The sequence below is a fragment of the Harpia harpyja genome, chromosome 2, assembly GCF_026419915.1.
Source record: "Harpia harpyja isolate bHarHar1 chromosome 2, bHarHar1 primary haplotype, whole genome shotgun sequence".
NCBI classification, from domain to species: domain Eukaryota; kingdom Metazoa; phylum Chordata; class Aves; order Accipitriformes; family Accipitridae; genus Harpia; species Harpia harpyja.
The window spans coordinates 18,470,599-18,497,263 of record NC_068941.1 but is presented as its reverse complement, the minus strand read 5'-3'; the positions used below and the strand labels follow the sequence as shown (position 1 = coordinate 18,497,263).

General features: G+C 36.7%; 1 protein-coding gene across 4 annotated transcripts in view; it reads left to right on the top strand.

Moving 5' to 3' along the window:
• LRBA (LPS responsive beige-like anchor protein) overlaps window positions 1-26,665 on the top strand; it is a 435,866-nt gene that overhangs the window by 365,131 nt on the left and 44,070 nt on the right. For all 4 annotated transcript variants that reach the window (XM_052772257.1, XM_052772239.1, XM_052772249.1 and 1 more), the window contains 2 exons: window positions 10,245-10,412; window positions 26,335-26,424. In XM_052772257.1, the coding sequence (XP_052628217.1) occupies window positions 10,245-10,412; window positions 26,335-26,424 (258 nt within the window). The remainder of the gene's footprint in view (window positions 1-10,244; window positions 10,413-26,334; window positions 26,425-26,665) is intronic.

Genomic DNA, 26,665 nt, shown 5'->3' with positions numbered 1-26,665 from the left:
AGTCAGACTAGGTAGTTTTATTAGAAGCATCGTTTGATTAAAACCTTTGGTTGCTGCTACTTTAAAACATAGTGTAACGTTGTGGTGTTTTTGGAGGGTTGTATTTTTTTAAAAACTCGTTCTTTTTCCATACTGGGAAGTAACGTCATAGACAGTTGCTTGCTTGTTTGCCCTGTAAAGAGCAAGACCTGTCTCTGGGAGTTCAGCCTCTGAATTAAATCGTTATTTGGAAGATGGGACTTAAATACTGTTTTATTGCAGTATGTTTTTATTTCTAAATGTTAGGGGTTTTTAGGCCATCTTCTGTGAAGAAAAAAAAGTATATTGTTGATATAAGGGAAAATTCCAGGGGTTTTTAGCATCTTATTTATCTTACAGCTGGAAAAATTTAATTCATTAAAATGTTAATAACTGACCATATGCTTTTTCAGCGTATAACCTCTGAATGTTAATTTTAATTGTATTAATCTCTTTCGCCCTTCCCACTAACACGGTTCATGGCAGAGTAATATAAAAGTTACAAAAAGTTTGCTCTCAACTGGCTACAGAATGTCTGTTGCACTTGGAAGTGTTTACGCCTCGATTTCCTGAGCATGCTCAATATACTCAATATATCACTTGGCTCTCTGTGTCCAGCTGTCATAGTGGAAATTTGAAGCGATTTAGGTGAAAAAAGGGAATAACATCTAGAAGAAATTAAACTATCTGCAAGAAAGCATTATGAGCAAAACTAGTTGTAACTCAACATGCAATGCAGGATGAAATTTGAATAAAAAAGAGAGATTTTTGCATTTTCTAAGGATGGACATTTTAAGAAGTAATTTACAAATATAATCCATTCTCAGTTTGATTTCTTTCAAGCATTGAACCTGACTCCTAAGAGCTCTTTGTTCTGTTGCAAATTCCATCACTAGCCAAACTACTCCCAGGGAGCGGCAGACAGCCCAGGGGATCCACTGGGACAGGGCATGACGAACAGTCAAGACTGTGTGTCCTCCTTAATCAGGAGACTGTGGAAATGCTTGTCCTGGAGTATTTGATCGAAGGGGAGCCACCCTGAGCACCAGTTCATCTGGATTCAGACTTCCTGGTAGTTTGCTTAGCAAACATGCCAAAACAAGATGTTAAACGAGAACCTGCTACAGCTGTCTGGGAAAGTTTGCAAGGAGCATTTCGTTTTCCCGATAGTATCTTCCACAAATCTGATTTTTTTCTTAAATGCTGAATGTAGAGGCTGATAATGTCCTTGATGCACAAATTCTCCCTTTCGCTGTCATTGTTAAAGTCAAATAATGATTCTCCTGTGTCATTCCAGTTAAATGCCAGCTTTAAGGTGTCAGGTGTCCTTGCCAAACATACCTTGTGTTGTCATCCTAAGCAACCACTCAGAATGTCTTCATATATAAAGATCGGGGCTTCACTGTTCATAATCATCGCAAGGAAGCAAATCCCGTGCTTTTCGATGCATGTTAGCCCCAGAATGGGTTACACAGTTGTGCCACGTGATGATATAGTGCTGTTTCCGATTTTTGTAACTATTTTATTTATTCAGATGTGGTACCCTAATTGCCTTTGTAAATCTTGTGTTCTGTTCTCTAAAAGCTCTTGAATGCTTCCTATTCTGTGAATTAGCAGACAAGTCAAATGACAAGACTGAAATGACTTGTCTGCCTGACTTGCATCTAAACTGTGTTTTAAATTTTAAATTCCTTGACCTTTTGTCATCCCATTTCCTAATCTTAAACAAATTTTTCTAGAATGTTTTTTTCCCAGAACTGGCTTCAAAGACAAATTAAGATTAGTCTTTACAACTCTTCTAAGACATTTGCTAGTGCGATTTGCAGTGATTTGAAGACCATGTGTTTGCAACCATTTCTGTCTCCTCTTACATGCATACTAATACTTGTTGATCATCACAGTTCTTGTGAATTGCATATACAACTGACACATCAAAGCACAGTATAAATGCTGCAAGCTGTTGAAACAGAGTGCAAAAATAAAGCAACAGTTGACTTTTAGGGCTTACAGAGTAAATCGGAAGAAATGTACAAGCAGTTTAGATATAAAATACTTTAAAAAAAAAATCAGTAGTTTCTCCCAGTTTGAAGTGTATTGTGCTGTCATTAACCAGACAGCATGCGTAGGCTTAAATTTTAATTTGAGGATCAAATGGGATGGTAGTACCCAGCCTAATACTTAACATGAAAGCTGCGTCAAGTGTAGTTTTGTCTGTGTTCACGTAAATCTTTTTTGCATTTTGATCATGCAGGTTCAGTTCATGTTTCAGATGTTTCTAAAACTTCATGACCTTCACCGCATTCACTAAATTTCACCATATGTTATATTACAATTATGCTAGCTATGTATTCATCTAGTATAAGTAAGCTAAAACCCCACCACAGGGTAAGTGTACGCTAATCATAACACTTCCCTGAATTTCAGAGTTTGGCCTGTTTCTAGCTTCAGTGAAAAGCTTGTTCAACCTCAAAGGCAAGCAAGTTTTACACGGTTTAAAGTTTTGTAGTGTGTGTTTTGCACCTCTCTCTTAACGGGAAAGAAATCTGTAACATAAAAAGGTGAATTGCTGTTTACCATGACAGATGCTGTTTTGGAAGTGTGTAGTGCTCTGGCCTTTCAGTTTGTCTTTGACTAATACTTGACATTCAGAAGCAACTGTGATCATGTTGACAAGGCTCAAGGAGATGCCACACAGAAGTCCCTCGGCTAGAAGTATGCAAGTTAGCTGAAGCGTTAGAAGCAGTATACCTGCATTAACCTTCTGAGAGGAAATATATGTTAGCTTGGCAGCACGGGATGCTAACATGATTGCACAGCTTCACTGCCAGCTCGATCAGTACACAGCACTGCATTGTGCAATACAGTCATATCTTGTGGGATTTTGGGTGTTTAGTTTTTTTTTTTTAATACAAAACTTCATTTAAACTAATTTGACTGAGCCAACTGTCAGCTGTGTGGTTAACAGCCTGTGCTTCCATGGGTAATAGGTTCCAGATCCAGGCTGTCAGTCTTCATGCAAACAAGTGCTGGAGGAACTGGGAGAGGAATTGCTGAATTTCAGGGAGGAGGGAGCTTCCTGCCTTCTCTTGGTGCTGTGTGTGAGGATTTTCAAAAGGGATTTTCATTCACTGCCTCGGCATGTTGCTGACTTTTGGAGGAGAGAATCCTCTATCAATGTAGCAGACATTTTAAATGTGGACAAAAAATGGGGGTGGGGGGGGACAGGTGGAAATGGTGGAGGAATCAGCAGCACCTCCTGGTGTTATAAATACTTGCTTTTAGCCATATTTGTAGTAATAGGTGGTTATGGTCTAACCGGTCGTGGTTAGATTTTCTGTGTGTCTCTGGGGAAGGACAAATGCAAGCCACATACATCAGAATTATCACAGTTATGAATAATGAGAGCCATTTGTGTGATTCCACAAGTGTAATTAATTATGGCTTTTATATATTATTTTTCATGTAGGGAAATTTAATAAAGACCTCCTGATCATTTTTTGTTCCTATTACAATTCTTCTGTATCTTTTCTACCTCTGGCTGAGAAGAAATCAAACAATTAGGAAGGGACTATTCTTGGTATGCCTTTTGAAAAGTATCTGTTGGTTTATGGAGCCAGTTGGCTGAGACAGGTTTTGCCCACTCTTTTTTCCAATGGGGAAGTTAGTATTGTCACAACCATGGCCAGTGGAATATGTGAACAAGAGAGGTAAGCCAACATGTGAATTTATAGTTCATTAACTGTTGAGTACCAGTGTGCACGCTCAAGGAAAAGGATATACCAATTACACGGACTGTGGGCAAATCACCCCTTATTCAGTGTGTGACATTGAAACTACACTGCTTTGGGACCCATGTTGGCTTTATTTAACCTGTTTTCAGTTTCTCTACACTATAGTGTCATCTTTGGAAGTATGCATTTTTAAGTCTAGCTCTCCAAATGTTCTAACAGCCATAGGCTTGTGTCTTCTTCTAACGGGTACCTCTGGAGATCCTGCAAGCCAGGGTGCTTTACTTCACCTTTCTAAGTTGTTCTACTATGAAGGCTGTGCAATTGCTCACAAGAGTAAAGATAAACATCTGTCTAAATGTTTTCACTGTTGGCACCTAAGGTAGATGTCTAAACTTTGAAACTTAACAACAAAAATGCAATATTTGGTCTGTTTATCTATATACTGTTCATGGTAAATTGTAGCAATTTTGCCTTAAAATATTGCTCTCAAATCTGCAGATTATCATGGATGTTCTAAGAAATATTTTTTTAAGGGTGATCACTGCCCTTTATGGAAAGAGTAGCTAAGAACTCTCCAAGGCAAGTTTTCATATTCATCTAAATCTTTTATTCCTGGCACCTAATGATAGAGATTTCAGTTGAGATTAAAGCTGAATTTCAAAGGAAATGTAGCTTTCATTTTACAAAATACATAACAGCTGTCTGACTTGTCCATTTAAAGTACAAAATAACAGTTGTAGACTGAATATAGAAATCACCAAAAGATGCAGAAGTGCTCAAGATTTTTAGCTAAACATGCTACTAATTCATTCTTATTTTGGTAACAATTACATCAATTAGGAGTTTGAGTCATTAGATTGCAGAATGTTTTTCTTTGTTTACATGCTGTATGCAGAATATACCTTGCCACAAAATTCTGTTTCATTAAGTTACTCTATTACACGAATTTTCTCTTTTGTCATTACTTAGTACTTTATTGTTAAATACAGAGAACTAGAAGAAGCAGATGCCACAGATCTCCTATGTCTGAGCTTCTTCTCAGATTGTTGGTATCCTTTGTTTTATAAGATCAGTCATCTTCAGTAAAGCAGCTGAGTTAAATCTTTTTATTAAGATTATATTTTCCAGAGTTCTTTTTTCTATTTTATTGGGGTATTGGTAACCAAGTAGAGAAGTAAAGTAAAATGCTAGCTTAGGTTATAACAGTAATGAAGAATACATTGGAGTGCACTTCTGGAACACACACAAAAAAAAAGGAAAAATGAGCTAGTTTTCATAACGTAAGCTGTAAAGCAATTGCTCACTTTCTGATGTATTTAATGTTTAAAACAAATTGCAAAATACAGTAAATAAAACTATATGCATTTGCTTGGAACAGTTATTTAGCAAGTTAGAAACCACCAATCGTATAAACAGTTTTGATGTCCATTTCATCCTTTTGAAATTTGTATTACCTCATGCATGGAGAACTCAGAGTTTTCTTCTTAGTAAGTCTGCTATCCTCTTCCTCCTCCTCCTCCTCCTCCTCCTCCTGATGTCTTCAAGGCAGGCTTGAGTTCAATATCTTTCTAATAGCTTTTTATGCTTTTTTTTTCTCAGATCTCTGCCCATGTGATCAAATAGTGTTGCTGGTGAAAGTGTGTTTGGTAATTTACTTTTAAATACTAGTGGTTACTGAGAGACCTCAAAAGATAAAGCCAGCACTTCAAGAGTTAATATGTTATTAGGAGGACAGGAAATCTGGCAACTATTGCAGAAACTAGACCTAATGGTGCGCACAAACAATTTGTCAGTCTTGGTAAATGTGAATAGCTTTCCGCAAAGTGGCTGCTTTTGCTTTGTTTGAACAGCCTAAACTTTTCCTTTTTGGACTTTAAATCTTAGAAGTGAAATGTGATCCACATATTGAATCAAAATAATTTAATTCAAAACATATTTTGATTGGAACAAGGTTGACATGGAAAGAAACTCTAGAATAAAAAAAAAAGTTGAAAGGACTTTCTATCATATATTTAGCAGGAAAATTTGAAACAGTTCTAATTAGGCTGAAAAAACCAGCCTTCTTCATTGTAACTTAACAAAGGTCATATATCAATGTTAAGGCAGCATTACCAACTTGTGTCTGAAAGCCTGCACATGCAAACATAATTCCAGTTGTTTGGTTTTGTTGGTTTTGGTTATTTTTTTTTTTTAAATGTAAGTGCACACACATAGTTCCAAGCCAGAATAGGTACTTAAAGTTGTGCGGGTGCTTTGTCGTGTTCAAGAAGAGTATTTTTCATGTCAAAATTGTGTTTGTGCTAAAAATGTGTGAAATCCTAATTCATGCTTTTCTGTTCATATGTAAATATTTTTCATATGGAACATAAAAAAAGAGACTCAATTATTTTAAGTGTTTCAAAGGAAATGTCTTACTTCAAAGATGAATTAAAATATTTAGCCCATTAAAGGTAATAGGCAATTATTTGTACTTGAGATTTGTAATTTCTTACTTGCCGATGTAGTATATTCCTGGGGTTTTTGGCTTGGTATTTGGGTTTTTTTTTTTATTATTGAATAAATAGGAAAGATTATTCATGTATGAGAAGCAGTTTTGGTTTCTCATTAAAGTTTCTACTTTCATTTTAACTATATAAAGCACATTTTATATAGGTTGGACTTCTTTTCTCTCTTTCAAATAAGAGTTACATGCATGCTTTATGCTTTGCTTCAAGATTACCTTGCTTTCGTCAGCATAGGAATAAGGCAAGCAAGTCTGTGGTCTATTTTTTAACGGCTTGGTTATGAATAAATATCTGTGCTGGTGAAAAGAAATACAGTTATCTTTTCATCTAATTTTGGCATTGGAACATCCTAATCTCAAGCACAGTATATATTCATTTTTAATAGACATCATTTCATATGCTATATGTCATTACATAATCTAAACCAGAAAGAAAAGTAGAGGGCAAAAGCCAATAATAGTCTCTTTAAAGATAAAAATCTTGATTCCAAGGATCTAATATTGTTTGGGAAAATATATCATAATAAATGGTTAATTATACTGGAAAAAGGCAAAATCTTTCCTAACCTGCTAGTTTTATGTTTTTGTCGTTCTGACCATTTTTTACCAAATAATTTGTATCAGGGTTAGACTGATACTAGTCTTCAGTTGCTAGCAGGAAATTATTCTCTGTTCATTCCTTTCAGAAAACAGGGCAGAAAAAGATGTGCATAAAATAATGAATTTCAGAGTCGTTCATGAAGAAGTAGTTTTGATTGCACATATTTAGTGACATCAAAGTGTGCATTTGAAAAATATTTATGAACAAACTAAAATTTCCTTGTAAGATCAACACTTCAATTTGTTGATGTGTCTGAAGCGTTTCTACCTTGGGAATGGAGAAATGAAAGTTACTAATAGGTGTTTGTGTTTGACATCTGTATACTGTACTTTTTAGCATATCTCAAGTGTTTTAGTCTCTGCCTAATAGATCTCATTAAAGAAACAGATATCAGCCCCAAGACAGTTTGTCAAAGTTACTATGAGTCCCTGTGGACAGAATTGACAATTTGTGTGTGGCTTCACATGACGGTCTTTTCATGGTCTTGTTTGATCCTTTAACAATTGGGCATCAGTCACTGATTTATTTTACAATAACTCAATAGGATTGAATATTACTATATTATAGTGGACATTCTAGAGGATTTTCTTGTTTTGCACGTTTTCCTCAGAGCACACAGTAAATGATGTACTTGGTCTGCTGTGGGAGCGCTAACAATTGATTGGTTTGCTTTAAGAGCAGCATGGGAAGGATGTTAGTATCCCATCGCTGCATGCCGTATTTAACTTGAGCCTTAATGAGCACTGGCTGTCCTAGATGCTTAAGCAATCCTAAATGCTTAGCATTCGATACCCATGGTTTAGTTTTGCAAGAGGTAAATGCTAACAGTAACATTTTTTTTAAAAACACCTCCTTTTTAAAACTAGATAGTTATTCAGATTGGAACTTTTTCACTTCTCAGATTTTCTTTTTTTTTTTTTTTTTAAGGAGTACCCATACTTAAGTAATATATACCAGTGGGGCTATAAAGTGCATCACGTGTATTGGTACATTGTGTTGTTTTCCATGAAAGTCTACTTTATTTTTTAATCATTATACAGACTGTTAAGTATTTTTCGTCCATCGATTGTATCACAGCATAAGCACTTCCTTCCAACCAGGAGCTTAACTGTGAACCTGAAATGACAGGCAAGCTTATTTAGCCTTTCAATTTGTGTGCTGTATTTGGTCTGTCCTTCAGGCTCCTGGGTATTGATGCTGACTGTAGTCATTTTTTGTTCAGCCCTTTTATTTGTGATTTGGCAAATAAAAAAGAAGTAAAATGGCCTAATGTGGAAAAAAATTAAAAGAAAATGGTCTACTTTTGAATCTGTATAAATTACAAGTGTAGAATAATTTTAAACTTGGAAAAGAGAAGTAAATTCAGGATAGCTCCCAACCATTCCACGAAAAGGCAGAGTGTGTTTTAGTTTTGCTTTTTTCAGAAAAAATCAGATTTATATATCTGTTAATCTGAGGAGATTGCAGAGTGATATTCCTTTAGTTAGTCATGTCCAAATGCTTTGTGAGGGTAATATGACCTATTACAGATCTAGCTTTTGAAGAAAAGGAAAATATGAACAACCTCTGCACGTACTAAGTATGTGTGTGTGTATATATATATATATATATAAAAATCACAAGTTCTTAATGCTATTTTTCCTGATAGTAACTAGTTATAATGGTAATAGTAAGTATATTCTAGGGTTAAATTTTTTTTAGCAGGATAGCAAGAAAATTAATTCCTATCATTGTCATTTGCTGAGTCCTGTAGAATTTTATGGCTGCACATTGTAGTATTATGGACACTCATGAGACTACTGACTGGTTTTATCTTATTAAACAATTTTGAAATCATTAATTTTTAATTGGCCCGCTTGTGGTTTTTTATAGTTTTAATTGTGTGTCTGTGTCTAAATGTTGGGGTTTTTTTAATTTAAAAAAAAAAAGAAAAAAGTAAGAAAAAAATCCTGTCTAAGCATATATGTTATAAGGTATTTCCATATGATCATCCAAAGAGATACTATACTGTGTGGTAATTCAATTTAAAGAATGCTTTCAGCAGTTCAGTAGCTGGGAATCCTAATAAAAATAATAATAAAAAGAAGAATGATATGATGTCGAAGATATGTACAGGTCTTTTCTTGATTGAAAGTTCTAATTAAGTGAATCGAGGAAAATTAACTGAAATTAGCTGTCAGAAAGTCACATTTAAATGAGTGATGATCTGGTGTGGCAGTAAACATTTAAATGATATAAATTGCCATTTAAGTGTATGGTTTAATGTTTGTCATGCATTAATATGACATGAGACTGCAGTGACAATCAAGCAGCTTGCTCTAATTTGAACATATTTAGGGCTTTTGTGTGGAGTGCACCACACAAATTAAGACAATTGCTGGTTTTATGTGTCAATTTAAATGTTGTTCTCAGGCATCGGTTAATGAAACAAACCCATCATTTTTGTGTGCAAATTGCAGAGTGATTTCCTTGGTTTTCAGATTAATTTTAACTTCCTCTGCTCAAAATTAGGAATTTCCTTTACAAGGAAAATGCCATTTGTTTCATTAGATGAAAAGAATATCAGACTTTGTTACGTTGTTTCATTTGCTCATTCAAATAAGAAATATATTGAATCCTCTGTGTAAAACAGAGAAAGCTAATCCTGCTAGTGATTTAATCTAGATGAATTAACTCTTTAGATGACAATGATTTTTAAGTCGTCTTTTAATATATATGTGCTGTATCTAATACCATTATGGAGACATTCATTATTTGGATGCTTTTGTCTTGGGGTTGGGTTGTAACTGGATAACATCTTCAGAAAGGTGGCTTAATCATTCAGCATAGTACTGTTTCTGTATAGGTTTGTATAAGAGTTATATACAAGAAATGCATAAAAGTAGTAGCAAGTTGATATTCCAGCATTTTAAATAATTTGTACCCTAGCATCCCTAGTTAGTTCAGTTTCCCCAAGTCTATCAATCTTCTCTCTGTCAGAATCAGATTATCGTGCTGTTATTATTCACAGTGCACATCACACAGAAAAGCACAATTTCATCTCGAGAGTTCATAAAAACATAGCCTGGCTGTCCATAAATGCATAAATGCTATCCACTTAATGCCTTTTTTTTTTTTTAATTATTTTTTTATTCCTACTATTACAGTTTTAAAAAGGAAGGTCTTCTGGTCAGCGGGAAGTAGAGTAGGGCATGAGACTCTGACATCTATCACAGGGCCCACCTTTTCTTTTTTTTTTTTTTGATAGAATGTCTAAAATCCTGTTATTAATTTTGTACTTAGACATGTTAAGATAATTTTGTACACTATTCAAAAAATGCTTCTACTACTATGAAATGACGACTGTCTGGCAAACTCAAGTTTATATATTTTGTGTGTGGTTTCTTTACAGGCATTAGAAAGTGAGTTTGTTTCCTGCCAGCTTCACCAGTGGATTGATCTGATTTTTGGCTACAAACAGCAAGGGCCGGAGGCTGTTAGGTCCCTGAATGTATTCTACTATTTGACTTATGAAGGAGCTGTTAATTTAAGTTCAATAACGGATCCTGTATTGAGAGAGGTAAGTTTGTACTTTAAATATAGGAAAGGAAAATCTTTGTTAACCACTGCAGTGTTGAAAGTGTAAAGATTCTGTGTTGTTCAAGGCTACCGGTGAATGTTCAAATCTTTGTGGTCTCTTGTGGTTTGGCTACAGGCCAGTCAAATGCAAGGTGCCTGAACCAGTCGTCACAGCATGCAAAATTAAGATAACAAGCATGCAAGTTTTTCTCTAAACTTTGTGCACCTGGATTCAGCACAAACTGGATGCCAATATAAAAATAAATGTTTAAGGATTGCTTCAGTTGCTGAGGGCAGTCATTTTCTTCACTAATACTGGATCTTAATGGCAGAAGACAGTGAGCAACCTTGATTTGGCTTGCACTTTTGTATTTACTTTTACAGGTTTAACAATTCTCTCTTAATGCAATCCTGCATATGCAGTACGCATCAAACACCATAGTTTTGTAACTTCCATTATTTTTATTTGGTTTGCTATCAAATTAACAATGAGTTGTCCTGTATTTTTCATACGCAAAAGTAAATATTTAAACATTGGAAAGATCAGTAGTCTCACTCAGACTCAGCACCATTCAGAAAAATCTGTTTGCTAAAGTATCTCTTAGGATATTGTGGGCTTAAAGACTCCTCCCTCCTCCATCTAAACAGCTGGGTTTTTTTAAAAAAAAAAAAAAGCCAGGGTGTGGTGGGTGATTAAAACAGAATTTTGATCGGTTTTACATCCTCTGTTCAGGCAATACATTGGTATCAAGTATAGCTGCAAGTATTTTAATTATGGAATAAATGTAACTGGTACTTTGTTATAAAATATTCTGAATCCCTGAGAGCAAAGTAATATGAATGCTATCAACAGTTTTATTTAAAAGGATGGCTAGATGTATAGCAACAGGCAATATACGTGTGAACTGAATGAAGACAAGAATGAAGACATTTGTGATTACAAATCTTAGGTTTTAGGTTCACTGTAGAATTCTAGGCTAATCCTAATTGAAGTATTTGTTTTTTATTGCGTATTGAAAGAGGGTCTGAGAAGTAAGCAATTATTATTTTAAATAATGCTATTTTCTCTGTACATACTGGCCATCTGACTGTTTGGGGCACCTTGACAGCCTCTGTAGAGAAAGTCACATCATAGCAACACTGTGGGTTGTAGCTGGCTTGTGGGTGCAATGGAAAAGTTTGGGGGGTATGCAGGGCATGTAGGGGTACGCAAGGACTGGCTTAAGTACCAAGAGTGGTGGCTGGACGTCGTTATGTGGGTTGCCGTCAGTCTGCAGACTGCATCTTGGTCCACTTTGAGCTAAAATACAGATGTTGCACATGAATACATTTAATTGAGCTAAGAAAAGAGCTACTGGAACACTTGGCTTTTGAGAAAAAATGTCATCATCTGGGTTTGAAAAAGTTATTGACCCAAGGGTACTAGATGTTCACCCTGCCATGGTTTCATTTCCTTGATAATGTTTGTCCACTGTACACTGACAAGGAAATATTCTTACCTTGCAAAAGTATTTATTAGACTCTTGAAGTGCTAGGTTTAAGCATGAGCTGAAAAATAGACTAGGCATTGTGTGTAATTTGTTCTTAATTTTGGTATTAAATGAACCATCATTGAACCATCATTAATGAAACTAGTAATTGAAGTAATACTAATCAAAATAGAGGTCTGCCACACACAATTTTTATGTAGTTTTTAATTTTTCTAGAACAGTTCTATTATCAGTTTAACTGTGATCTGTGCTACTTGTGTCGTAGCCTGAAAAAAAGTAATTTAAGACCAGGGAAGTTACAAATCTGTCTGGAAGTGTGGATCATCTCAGTTACAGAGGCATTCACTTTGTACTTCTGTAAATACAGTAATATATTTTGTTACCATATCTTTTGAATTTGTCTTGTTTTTATTGTACTTCACTACAATGTTTCTTATTTTTGAGTTGTTCTATGCTGCCTGAACTGAGTGGCATATAAAAATGAAAACAGGAGAGGGAGAATAGCAGTGTTGTTGAGTTCGTAATAATGGAGTAGCTTAGCAGCCGCAGAATTTCGAAACACTACTGATGATGTCAAAAATACATGCTGATGAATGCAGGCAGCAGAATGAATGGTATCTTGTAGCACTTTTGCTCTGAGTTACTTGAAGATTGGTCCAATGGAATGTTTTTATTTAGTATGTTTAAGCAGGTCAGTAAAACAGTAAAAAGATTCCTGTTTAGTTAGGTATCCCTTGCTATTTACATGTATTTTGTAAAGCATATTTTTTATTATGTAAATGTATATGTAGTTTGAAATGGTACATATGATCAGCTCTGATACGATATTGACAGTGCAGAGATTTAATGACTGTCATCACCAATGGTGAGTTATTCTGTTTTCACTTATGAGTAGAGATGAAAGTAATAAAAAATCTGTTTGTGTGTATATCTATGTGCATAATCATTCTATATCTATGTGCTAAATGAATTTATCATGCACCTTTGACAGCCTCACCTTCTTCCTGCTTAGTAATCCATCTCCCTGAGGACCTGTGCTAACATTCTGTACTGCCGAGCAGCTTCAGTCACATTTATTTTTCTCCTTCAGTCAGCTTGCTAGAAAGTATTTCTTCTTTTCTTCACCAAATTCCTGGTTAGAGGGCAAATGATTTTCTGATCTGGACAATTAACACAATTAGGCAGGCACGACACCTCAGATTTAGTATCTGTTTATTAGGCAACTATTAAACCGGAAATTTTACTCTGGATTGCTTGATTTCAAAAAGAATGCTTTTGGCTTTCTCCTCTTGATAAGGTTTAGGGTTTGGGTCGTTAAATCTTGACCGTTGTAGCAGAAAATACATTTTTGTGTGCAAACCTAAAACAAGGAAAAGCTTCTATATACTCTGAGAGTGGCGAGTTACTGAGGCTTTTAGGTATCATATGGAAATAATAGCATGTGCTTAAACCATGGTAATTTTTCCACATAGTCTATGCTAAGCATGGACCACATCGGTAATGAGAAGCCTATGATGCATGTGTTTCTGAAGTATCTTCACAGATACATGTATGGATATTGGTGACCTAACTCATCAGGAGAGGCCACACACAGAATAATAGGGGAAGGAACTGAGGAGTGGAGGAGTTCAGGTTAATGCAGAATTTCCTTAGGTCTCCTAAATGGCTCCAACTGGCACCTTTATTTTTATAGGCAGTCAGGTTATATATATTACAAGAAGGAAGCACTCGTCTAGGAAGGAAAACTACTTGATTAAAACCATATTCCTCCTTTCTTTTTTTTAAACTGAAAATGTAGAACTTCTACATCCTCTCATACTGCTGTGAACAATTTTTTCCTGCCATTCTTTCTGCCTATGGGAATAAAGGAAGTAAAGTATTTTGAAAGGATCTGACTGCTATAATAGAAAATTTTAAACTAAAATGCAAACCATGGGCCACATGCTACCTTTTGGCAGATAAACCCTGGAGAGTGCAAAGCTTGCATAATTCAAAGGCAAATCTCAGGGGGAGGGGAGTAGATCAAGAGAGAAGGGTTTGAGTCACAGCCAGTGGGGGAAGGGAGCTGCAACCAGGAGAAGCAAGGCAAGAGATCCACTATATCTGATGGCGTATCTGTGCACTACTTGTCCCTGGAGAGACCATTCCTTCATCCTCCTCTTTTTTCCTTGAGCCATTTTAGCAGCATTGTCATTGACTCTGATCCTTGTACTTGTGTATCTTGCTGAAGGAGGTTACAACTGCTGAGGGAAGTTGCTGTTCAGTTGACAAGCAGTAAATATCACATCTATTTCTGGTGGAAAATAGAGTATTTGCCAGCAGAGGTATGCTGTGTGACTACCTTCTGTTGACTCGTTCTTGAACACCACGTTTTGATCTGTGGAACTCCCAATCACAAGATCTGCCATGGAAGGGGTTTTTTTTGTTGTCTGTATGAAAGAGGCAAGGAGTCAAAGTAGCACAGATAAATGTCATCCAACTGTTCTGGAGAGAATTCACAGCACCTTCTTATCACAAATTCTGCTCTCTTTTTGCAATAGCTGCCCAAGAATGCAAAAACAAAAAGTAGAATTAGATCTAAGCCATTCAGACAAGCAACTGATTAAGTGGTGAAGCACAATCCATAGAAAATAATTTGTATCTTGGACTGATTTGTGGGTATTCCATTAGTGTTTTGGTCAGAAGAATAGAAATTTCTCTTGTCTCTGGTGTAGTGTAACAAAGGATGATCGTGAATCTGGGCTGCACTCAGAGTTCCTAATTAAAAGTCCATTTCTCCACTGATACCCCTATGTAGCTAGCATAAACACTGGATAAGTGGAAAGAAAAGAGGTGAAGCTAATAGCGGGAAGGCAAAGTACTACTTGGAGAATACGTCATTGATTTACTATAGGAACCCCTGAACTTCAGGAAGCATACTAAATTTTGTACCATGCTTATCAAAAAGCACCTAACTGTATTCTTTAAATAATTTTTAAAATATAATCTGATATTATCTTTGTAGGCAGCAATTAAGGAAGACTGATGATTTTAAAATTAGCAATAATAGTTTGAAAAAGATGTGAATAAGTCCCAGCCAATTAATATCCCACATACCTTCATTAAGTGATTTGCTTTTAGCCTTAGATGATTCACTTGTTGTATACTTCTTCCTTTGAAGAGAAGGTGCCTTTTTGTTACATGAAGGTAGTCTGTTTAACATTAGGAAGCACAGCTTTCTCCATTCTATCGGCACCTTGATTTCTACTGTTGATATTTTATTTCCATATGAACCGAGGAGTTGCAAAAATTGTGAAGAATCGGCTTGGACGTAGCATTTGGTATGTTATTTGAATGTGCCACTTCTGATTATATAAAGAGAGGAAATAATTCTTTTATTTTCAGTTTTAAGGCATATGGGATAAATTATTCTATGGATAATAGCTTCTAAATGTTGCCTGAGATTAATATCTTTGGGTAAGTTTTATGCATCTTAGACCTATCTCTTATGAGTCTAATTTTATTTTTAAATATTTACAGTTCGAGAGACTTCTGTGCTTTCCAAAAGAAGTTACAAGGATGTTTAGTTTACATGACCCCAGTTTCATGACAGCAGTAGCAGATCTGATATCTTATCCCAAAGAAAGCATTTTTGGCCTCTCTTTTAGCTGTGTTCATGGTGGGAGTTAATAGCATATTTCAGCTCTAACTCAGCTGGAGAACTCTGACAACAGTGAATCTTTCACAAAGTATAAACACGATTTGTATTTATAGCATAGTTAACATTTACTAAATAGTTGGGAAAACGATCAGTCTGTTTTTAGCAGGTTGGGCAACAGTCTTTGTTGTGGCTGCTATGAGTTTTAAAAAATAGGATCAAGGGATTATAAAATACTGTCACAGAGCAGTAAATTTGGATGTGCTGAATTCAGTAAGTAACAAATTCATGCAGGCAAAATTCAGCGTACTGTAGAAAGAATCTTTGAATCATCTCTGGCCAGAAGTGTGTTGCACAGATGGCATGCTTGACATTGTACAGCACAGGAACAGTGTGAAAAGCCAAATAAATGTTAAGAATTGGTCTAGTTTTAATTGCAAATCTATATTAAAATGCCATTATATGGAAGCAGAATTAAGAAGAATATATTCAAAGGAAGCATTCTGATTTCATGGCTAGGGAGAGGTGGACATGTCAACTGCAACCAAACCCGTGCTCTGGTCTTTTCCTCTGAAGGTATGCAGAGCAGGATAACATAGCTAAGACAGGGCCTCCGTTGCTGTTGTGGGTGGGCAGGTACCACTACTGCATGAAAACAGCTTGGCCGGGCATCGGGGCTCTCCCATGAAAAGATGAAGTGTTTTCTTCTGGTAAAAGGAGCGTTAAAATAACAGGAGCACCATTCCCGCCACCAGTTCATATCATTTACCTATTAATTCTCACATCTCAGTTCACACTGTGACCTATCTGTGGTGTTGGAGTAAACAGGCAAAATGAGCATAAGCGAGTGTTTACTGTGATATCTGGGAGGTGTGGCACTTCTTTGATTCCATTCAGCCCAGAGTTTGACATGACATGACAAATGGGGGTTTATTGTCCTTTGTCTTAACTTACGTATTTACTACAGCACTTAGAAACAGACATAAAAGTATTCAGCTAGGTTTCGATCCAGAAAAATACTTGACTCGGATGTTCTCTTTTGTCCTTCATTACAGAATAGATTCTAATTTTATCTGGTGCTTCTGCTTCTCCATCCAGCAGCAAAAAGAGTGGTATTTTAGAGTTAATTAAAGCAGGACTGAGATGCCTGATGTATAAGGATTAAAAAAATAAGAATCAAACAACTGCTTTGGCTGGAAGTAGTAAAGCTTTTTGGAAGGAGGTAACTCATGTAGATTAGTTCTTCAGCTCCAAGTGCACTTTTTTTTTCTCTGCCCCTGATTGAAATTCAAAGGATAGAAATTTTCAGTGCAGTCAGTTCCCTCACCTCTTCTTGCTTGACCTGTCTTGTGGATCTATCAGAGCCAGAGAGGCCTTGAGACCCCCTGGGCTCTTTACATTTTCATTTGTGCCTGGCTGGTCAGTCTTAGATAGCTGACATATTTGTTGGCCAGCATTAAATAAGAAAGAGTAATCAAAAGGTAAACAAGGAATGGAAAAAAGTGATGTTCATAATCCTTCAAAAGTAACTGTTTTGAATAGAAAGCATTTCTGCTTTTTAACTTTTTTTTCCTCTTCCATACGTGGAAAGGATGAGATATACTAGTGTATACTAGCTACAGTTATCATACACTAAGTCATTTAGCCTTGAATCAAACATGGAAGTGAACAGGCTACAAAAATTTCATTATTTTTTGTCATCAGCATGCTCTGATTATTTGCAGGCTCTTTATGCAGTCCAAACAATACCTGTATTGACTTTCACAGTAATTGGGAAACTAAGAATTTTTGTTTGGAGTGTTTTCATTGTAGTTGCTCATTGCAGCCTAGGGTGTCTAGCTTATCCATGTTCCCACTGTGCTGCAGATGTGGTGTGGTATTTACTTAGCAAACTGTATTATATTAGTTATTAGTTATATTTGAACAATAGCTGCTTCTTGAAGTGAGAAAGCTTGCGGTCATGCCGAAGGTGCTTTTCCTCAAGCAGTGGCCAAAAATCAAGTCTCAGTTAAACATTACATTTTATTAAATGATAACAAAAAGTTCATTCATTGCAGTAGAAGACTCTGAGATAATATTGTACCCATACTTTGAAAACAACAAGTTTGATCTTGCAGGTAGTAGTTATGACTTAGTTTAAATAAATGTGTTTCTTAGCTTAGCAAAATGAATTATTTGTTTCTTTTTCACAGTTGTTACAGATTCTGAAAGGTGATCACGTGAGACCGTTTAAAGACCATTAAATATTGGATTTTTACATCAGTGTGTTAACCTCCTTCAGATGGAAATCTTTTATTTTAATGAAGTTTTTTATTTAATAAATAGAGATGGCATCAAAGTTGAAGAAATTCTGTGGAATGCTAACAGATTGGAACAGATTGTTTTTTTCCAGAGGAAAAAGTTTTATATCAGAAAATTTGGAGTCAGCTAAGTAGCAAGTAGACTGTGTGAAGGCGGCAAGTTTTAAAGATTATGTTTAGCTATTTAGAGGAGTGAATGAATAATGCCAGAAATTGATGAAATTTCAAGGTATTGCACATGGCAATGCCACTCTTTTCTGTGTGATAATTATTGATTTTAAATGAAAGCAATGAGTTGCTCTCTTGAAATCTTCAGTTGCCACAGTGGAAAGAGACATGAGGCAATTTTGGTTGTGGTGCTCAAATAAAACGGAGACTGTTATATTTAAAAAAACTAGCCCCAGAGCTGCTTAGGTTTTTGCTTGTACTGAATCCAGATTTATTTGCAGGTCTTTAAATTCATCTTAACTTTCTTTTTAGATTCTTTTCCCTTTTTATTTTGTCAGTCTCTTTGAAGTACTACCAGGCCTGTTTTTCTAGTTCTAGTTTTTTTATCTGCTTCTTTCCAGTAGCCAAAGATTTAGGTGTTTTGAATGAGCACATCAGTGCTCCAGACAGAGATACTGTTTGAAATTATCCATGAACCCAGTGCCTCTGAACATTATTGAGTGACATTTGTTTCTGTTGGTTGTGTCTGCTCTGACTAACTGGTTTCTTTCAGATTGGCAGCTGGGATTACGCTGCAGTAGACGGACAGCTGCGTGAACTGGAGATTGCAGCCAGGCCATGCTATGCCTCTGCTTAATATGCCTGGAATGTATATATTCAGATTGGAGCGACTTGCATGGCCCTGAGGGGGATCTATTTGTATTCGCACAAACTGTGATTACTTCCTGTTTCACTTTAATGACTGCCATGTAATTGCATACTGATTTGCGTGGACAAAAAGACTTCATTTTTCTTTATTCTCACAGAAAATTTCTTAATGTAGTTTAAGAGCTGGCTTAGTGGTTTTGTTTTTAAAGGTCTGGTAAAAGGTATCCTACTCTGTGCTCCCTTCTAAACTTTTCTGTCATGCGAACAGAAGAAAGTATTATTCATATAATGAATTGCAAATAGCTTTGAGAAAAAAAATAAATCCTGTGTAGGGTAACCCCTTCCTGCTCCAACTATCTATAGTAGTTTGGATTTAATAAATAACGAGTGGTTAGACTAGTAACCAACTTCCAAACAGACAACTACGGTATTTTGAGCAGACAGAAGGAACTGAAATTAGGCAGGGCGGGGGGGAGAAAAAAAGAAAAATATTATTCAACATATGTGTTTCTTACAAGGAAGGAAGAAGAAAACCCTGTGCTTCATTTATATTTGATGGCTTTCATTTCTACATTTGTATGTTGTTTTCTTGTGTAATGAGGCATACTCAGTTTTGTTACCTATATCCCTAATGCACTGCAGCAGGCAAAGCTTGTGCGCTTCTTTCTTCATACCAACTTGCTGGTGTACTCTAATAATGTCCCCCTCTGCAGGTTGTTGGCAGTATTTATGCCCATGCTTCAGCTCTGAAGCCATAAACCTATGTTACTTGAGTTGAAGTAGTAACTGCATTAGTGGGCTGCAACAGGCATCTTTTACACTCCGCTTGGCTAACAGAGGGTATATCACAAATGTTTCACGGGCATGTTTAATGAACCTAGAGAACAGTATGTAACTCTTGATCTTACAGTATCTTTTCTTTAGCCTTTCTTCTCTCCTTGCTCCCTTCCCTCCCCTGCTGTTTGTTAGATTTCAAAGCTAGTGTAGGCAATTTTCTTTAAACCAGTATGTTAAGTAAGTGAATAGTACAATGATAAAGCAAAAAAAATTAAAGTGATTCAGTATAAAAGGGTTGATTTGCGAAGTTGAAACGAGATTTTTCTGGCATGAAGCATGAAGCAATTAGGCTGCTCATTTTATTTTTAAAACAGCGGATGGGAGTGTGTGAATTTATGGTACTAACATTTGAGCGCTGTATTTTTTCCCTGGGTCAAGTGTAGTGCAGTATCCCCAGGGCAGGTGTACAGTCAGCAAGCATATACATTGCCTGTGTCAGAAAAGCATTTTGCCCATTTTTCACAATCTTGACCTAACGGGGATTGTTATGAAACAAGGGGAGATGGTACTACAAAGAGCTTCTCTTCTATAATCTTTAGGCTGTTTTCAGCAATTTTATCTAATTGTTATGAATCATGCTTGTTCTCCAGCTAGTGTTATCTGTGCCTCTGTAGTCCATGAGGAATTTAACTAAGAATCTTACTGTAGGAGTCGTAAGTGACTATCTGGTCAGAAGAGGTTTTCCGATCACTTGTTATCAGAGCTTGATTTTAATCATGGTCCCATGGGGAAAGGAGCTAGTCAATTGGCTGCTAAGCCGTTCAACTTCGCTGTCTGAGAGGAAACCTGTCAAATATTCTGTGTTCTCTGGTGCTGTAAAACAACATCTGGGTGGAAGGAAAGGGAAAGCAAGTAATCATAATTGCATATCGCTCAAGCCAATAGAAATCACTGAGGAACGTGTGTGTAAACCTTTTTGAATATTGAAAAGTGAGGTAGGAGCGGCAGAGAGCCAAAGTAATTATTTTTGCAAGGGCTGTTATTTTCTGGATGTAAATACTGGGTAGAAAGATGGAGGATGAACCCAAAACATTTTCTGTCCCTAACATGTATGCTGAAAGAATATGTGTTACAATGCGTGATGTTATTTCACCTGGGTTTTCAAATGTTTGGCAGTTAAATCTTACAGATTTGAGAAGTAACTGGAAGTACTTTGGTGTAGATCTGTAAAGGCACATTGACTGAAAGTAGCCTCTTCGTAGCAAACGGTAAGGTTGTAGCTTGTCGTGCATTCAGACCAAGGCGTGCATTTTAACATGGGTATGCTGTGCCGTTAGACTCTTCAGACAATTTGGTGTTTTGTGTCTGAGCAGGCATGATGAAAGCAACTCTGAACTAGTCCCTTTAAGGGTCTTTAAATCTACAGTTAAATGGTGTATGTCTTGCCTTTTAACTATATAGGCCTTCATCTCAGGATTTGAGTTCAGAACTGGAGACGGTTTCATTCTTTCTCTGTGACACTCACTGCAGTCCCCCCTCTGCCCGCCCTGCCTCATATTTAATTTTATAGTTCTTTCAGACATAAACATGAAAAAAAAGCAATTTTGACTTAGTTTCTGAGTGTTGCTGCAAAGAAAAGTAACAAACATCTGTTTTTACCTTAACTGCATCCATATGTTCAACCTCCCCATCACCCTCCTTCCCAAAAAATTTACAGCCGTATTTGGTGGGTACTGCATACTGTTGAATTAACTTTCTTCACAGTTAGATTAGAGGGTAAGTTCAGAGACTGAAAATGTCTGTACTAAGCAGTGGCCAAAAGCTACATTATAGCTAGGCCAAGTTTTCAAGTTTTTCACTCTTCCTCTTTTAACTTCCCTATTCCTCTTCTCCCCATCCCACCCCCCAAGAAAAGAGATGATCCAGGAGACTTCTTTAGGAACAGGTTATTGTGGTAATCGGGTAAATGTTAACTTGTGAAATTTGCTTATGGCTTTCATACTTGTAAATTAATTAACATTCGAAATACCATGTTTATCATTTAAGTATGTGGTTTGAGATGCATACTGTATGGATTATTGTAAAGGGTTAGTTACCTTGTTTCATTTTATTACTTCTTGTTGTAGCATCTGGAACAATTCTGGCCCTACCAAAGTTTTGTTTTTGTAGAGGATTAAGAGGAAGAAGGCTATTTTACTGAGATATTTGAGAAGCAGTGAAACAAAATGTTGAATGATACTATCTTTTACTTTGTGGTATGCAGCATGCTTTCAGAGATAAGAGTTTGTGGAACTAAAGATCTTTTTCAAACAAAGGTTATTCCTTTCAAGTTATATAGTGCCTTTAATAGGTGTGAAACTAGTTGTGCAAATTTCCCAAATGCTTCTACGTACAATAATGTAAATGGTTGTATGCTCCAGAGGGATTCAGCAATGTGAGAACACGTGCCCTTCCTCTGCCACTAGAAGAAGCTGGCCGTCTCTTAGTAATGCTGACTAATGCTAATAATACACTTTTTAAGAAAATTAAGTTAGAAGCTGGGCTATAATTTGTTAGAAAGTGAGTTGATGACTTTTTGACTGATGGTCATTTTACTGTATATTCTCAGGTAAATGGTAGATTGTTTTCTTCAAAGGAGATATTAATTACCTCTCTGAGGAAAAGATTCCCTGCTCCTAGCTGATTTTCTTTGACAGGTTGAACAAAAGTCTGAGTGACACCTGGTGGCTAAAATGCCCTGTATTTCTCTTTCTATTGTTATGTAAATTGAGAGAATGGGGATTGATTCTAGCTCCACCATCACATGTTTCCGCTGACAGAGGGAGGTCATCTTGCATCCTTCTGTATGTGATCCTTCTGGCTGAGACATCATCAGAACATGGAGTTGACATCTGGATTGACTTTGAATACAATCTGGGAAAAGGAAGGAATCATTTGGGGTTGCTAGCACACTCTCTTGGTCATAATTAAGAAATGTGGAAGCTAAATAAAGAAATATTTACTTTTTTCTTGGTAATTAAAAGGAATGCAAAAGGTTTTTGTGCTGAAGTCTAGCCACTATGTCTAGACATAATTGTCCAAGTGTTGTTGCCTTTACTCCACAGTTTTTCAAATTTCTTTTGGATCTCTGGAGATGTCAGTAAAGAGGACATAAAGATACAAATATCTGTGCCTTTACTCTATGTACAGTTGTCGTGGTTTAACCCCAGCCAGCAACTAAACACCACGCAGCCGCTCACTCACTCCCCCCCACCCCGTGGGATGGGGGAGAAAATCAGGAAAAAAAGCAAAACCCGTGGGTTGAGATAAGAACGGTTTAATAGAACAGAAAAAGAAGAAACTAATAATGATAATGATAACACTAATAAAATGACAACAGAAATAATGAAAGGATTGGAATGTACAAATGATGCGCAGTGCAATTGCTCACCACCTGCTGACCGACACCCCGCCAGTCCCCGAGCGGCGAATCCCCGCCCCCACTTCCCCGTTCCTATACTAGATGGGACGTCACATGGTATGGACTACACCGTTGGCCAGTTTGGGTCAGGTGCCCTGGCTGTGTCCTGTGCCAACTTCTTGTGCCCCTCCAGCTTTCTCACTGGCTGGGCATGAGAAGCTGAAAAATCCTTGACATTAGTCTAAACACTACTGAGCAACAACTGAAAACATCAGTGTTATCAACATTCTTCACATACTGAACTCAAAACACAGCACTGTACCAGCTACTAGGAAGACAGTTAACTCTATCCCAGCTGAAACCAGGACAACAGTTTTGATGTTTTATGAAACCTTGTTACCTGTGGTAGGACACAATCTGAATGTAGATTTTTCCCAGTTCTTTTGGCTAAAAGGGAAGGATTGTGTCAGGGCGTTATTGTAATCCTGGAAATGTAGGCTCTCATATGTTTTGGAAGGACAAGATGGAACCTAAGGAGTCTAAAAGACTTGTTTGTGCCGGAACTGTAAATCCCAAACTCAAGCTAGATCATAAACATGGATGTAGAAACTGTCTGTTAAAGACTGCAAATGGAGAATTTGTGGTCCTCTAAGGCAGGCTTTTGCAAAAGCGTTGTCCCATTGGTCAGCAGTTTCACCAGTTCTGACAGAACACTATGTGAAAACAGGCAGTGACTATCTACTTGCAGACTGAGTAGAATATTTTATACTTGTTTTTAATATCTCAGAGGGATTCTCTTCTACGCTGAGGGTGGGTGGGAGACAAATAGCTGTTCTTCTGCTGCCGTTGTGTGGTCTAGGAGTGTGATTGTGATGAGCATCATATATGTGTGTAAGCAGTGGAAGCATATTGTGCCTCTTCCAGTTTTTATGTTGCTGGAAGGTGGTGAGTTCCCCTGAGATCTGGACTGTGGAAAATAGCATTCTGACTGCTGATCTTTCATTGATTAAAGCAGTTATAACATCTGATTTTTGTTCTACATCAGTTTGGGCTCTTGTTAAGATGAATGTATTTGAAGTATTTGAAACATTCTGCAGCAATATGTGGTATCTTGTGTTAAATTTTCCCTTTCTTAGTACTGGCACTATGTAAGAGAGTATAGTTTGTAGAGGTAGCATTGGGAATTAAAGGACATACCAGATTTCATGTGTAAGACAAAATTCTGACTCCCTTTAAATGCTGAACATGGACTATTTGGGAATGGAAGTTTCTGTATTGATTGTAAGTCAATATACAAGGAAGTTAACAAATCTGAAGCTTATAATTTCCTCATTTTATCTATTCTATTTTCAGCTGTAAAAGAAATGCATGGGAGTTGTGCTTCAAGAATGTTTTATTCATTTTGAATAATACATTGAAAATGTATCTTATAGGAAATAAATAGTGGATCTATAGACTGTAGATTTTCCATAAAGATTTTAACAAGCACTGAATAACTGACATCCAGGACTGTCTGCATTCTGCTCCTCCTGTGTTCTTCTGGTTCCACCCTCAATGCAACACATTTGGTAGTAAAAATACTCCACTCAATCTGCAAGTAGATGTAGGCAAATCTTTTCAATCTGGATGATTTTGAAACTAACAGCTTTTTGTGGAAAGGGTAGAGCTGCTGACCAGTATGCTGTTGCTTTGTTAATGCCTCATGTCTTAAGGGACCTCAGATTCCCTTAATATCTTGAGTCACAAAAACCCAGTTTTGAATTTTAATGTAGCATGTCTCATTGCTAGGAAGGGGACTCTGATGGTCTTACTGAGCTTTAGTGTTTCACGAATCTGATATTGCTGTTCCTCAAAGAGCACTCATTGAATCACAGTGTTTGTGTGTCAGATTTCAGCCAGCTTTTTGATAAACTTGTTATTCACTAGTTTTTTAAAGATTAAGGTGCTTCCCAGAGTGGGCAAGAGTGTAAGAATCTGTCCATAAAGTAATTGCAACTCCTGTTCTGGTGAGTTCAGATGTTTCAAATGCTGTGCCAAATGTAATAAGGTCAAGTGTTTTGGATGGCATGTTTCCTATCAGAGGATGATTATTTTTGATGATCTTAAGGCCTCAGGTGCATTCTACTTTTGGTTTTGTTATTTCTGTAACAGAAGAACATTGTGTGTCCTAGTAATAGTCTTTATTATTATTATCATCTAACAGTAGCTGTTTGTAAGAATAAGATCAGCATAAGTGTTACTCCATTGTCTCAAAAATTTTAACGGGTGGCTAAAATAGAACAGGAAATATAAGTGTAGGGAGCTTCAGGGTATGTTGAACCACGAAAAATAAGAATCTCTGAGAGAAAAACTTGGTGTTCTAATAGCTAAAAAGTGGCTAGTGGTTTTGTGTTTTAGCATTCAAGCGTCCCATTTAAAACACTTTCTTGAAGGGCCTGGTTTTCAGGACTTCTTTTGAAAGTACAACTTGCTAATGCCTCATCTAGGTACTCAGCATCACTAGACACTTTGGAGAATGTAGGGCTCAATGCACCATGCAACAGAGAAACTAAAGTATTGGCCCATATGCAATCTGTTAGCCCACAGCAAATGCAAGGTAATTTTACTTAGTTTAGCTCACAATGAAAGAGTTTTAATCTAAGCTGAATGGTTTAAGATTTTCTGTAGTATTAGCCCATTTCTGTGGATAGCGCAGGGGCCTGAAGAAATAACTTGTTGAATTTTGGCTGCTTGATTTTATCATTAAGCCAGTGGGCCAATAGGTGGCAACATGGAAAACTAGTTGGACATGCCTAGGGAAGAGGTATAAGTTCACACATTTCAGAATAATTACTTTTAAGAAATAACTAAGCATGAGGTGGTATTTTCATGTGTGCCCTATGAAGAAAGTGATAAAAGATGTTCCTGGAGATACAGAGAAACTTTTAAAAAAACCCCTGTTGCATTGTATCTTCACGTTCTCCTTCAGCTGCATTTATATTAGTCTTGCTGTTGGTACTTTAATGTATCCTAAAGTTGTTTGCTCTTTTTGAATAAACATGAAAATAAGAAAAAAGCTCGGTGTCGCTTTCATTGTAGTTATTGCTGTGAAACTAAGCAATGAAGTTTAAATAGAAAATAGAACACTCTTAATACCTATAGAAACTTTTTAAAAATTGACTTTTGTTTCTGAGTTATGATACAAACAGGATAAGCCAGTGTTAGAAAGGAAAAATGGAGCCAATAAAGAGGGTTTCTGATTATAATAGCTTGTTTCTGTTTAATATCATTGAGCAGGATGAGGTTTTGCAGAGTTTCTCATGGAAATAGCATCCACAGTACTAAAATGATTACCTCATTCTCAGTACCAGTGCCAAGCACTTAGCCCCACAGTGAACACACGGGGTTGATTTTCAACATGAAACAAGCCAGAAGTGTGGAATGACATTTTCAGGTGACAGTTATGGTTCTATTGCCTGTAATTAGCACCTCTTAACATGCAAACCTGCCTGTGCCTTTTCCAGGCTGTTGAAGCTCAAATACGAAGTTTTGGACAGACCCCTTCCCAACTGCTCATAGAACCACATCCTCCAAGAAGTTCTGCCATGCAGGTGGTAAGTACCATGTTAACTCTTTGTGACCTGCCATTTTGTTCATTTCCTTTGCTATCTTAAAATTACAAAACCGGCCACTTCGCTTTGCTTTTATGTGGTTGTGGAATTGTGTTATTAAAAACAGCAGATGAGTTACGATTTTGTAGGACCGGGAATGTATGCAGTGCTTAACTATTATTTTATTTATTGCTGAAAGGATTGTATTGATTTCTAGTACAGACCTTTTTTGTCAGTGTAATCT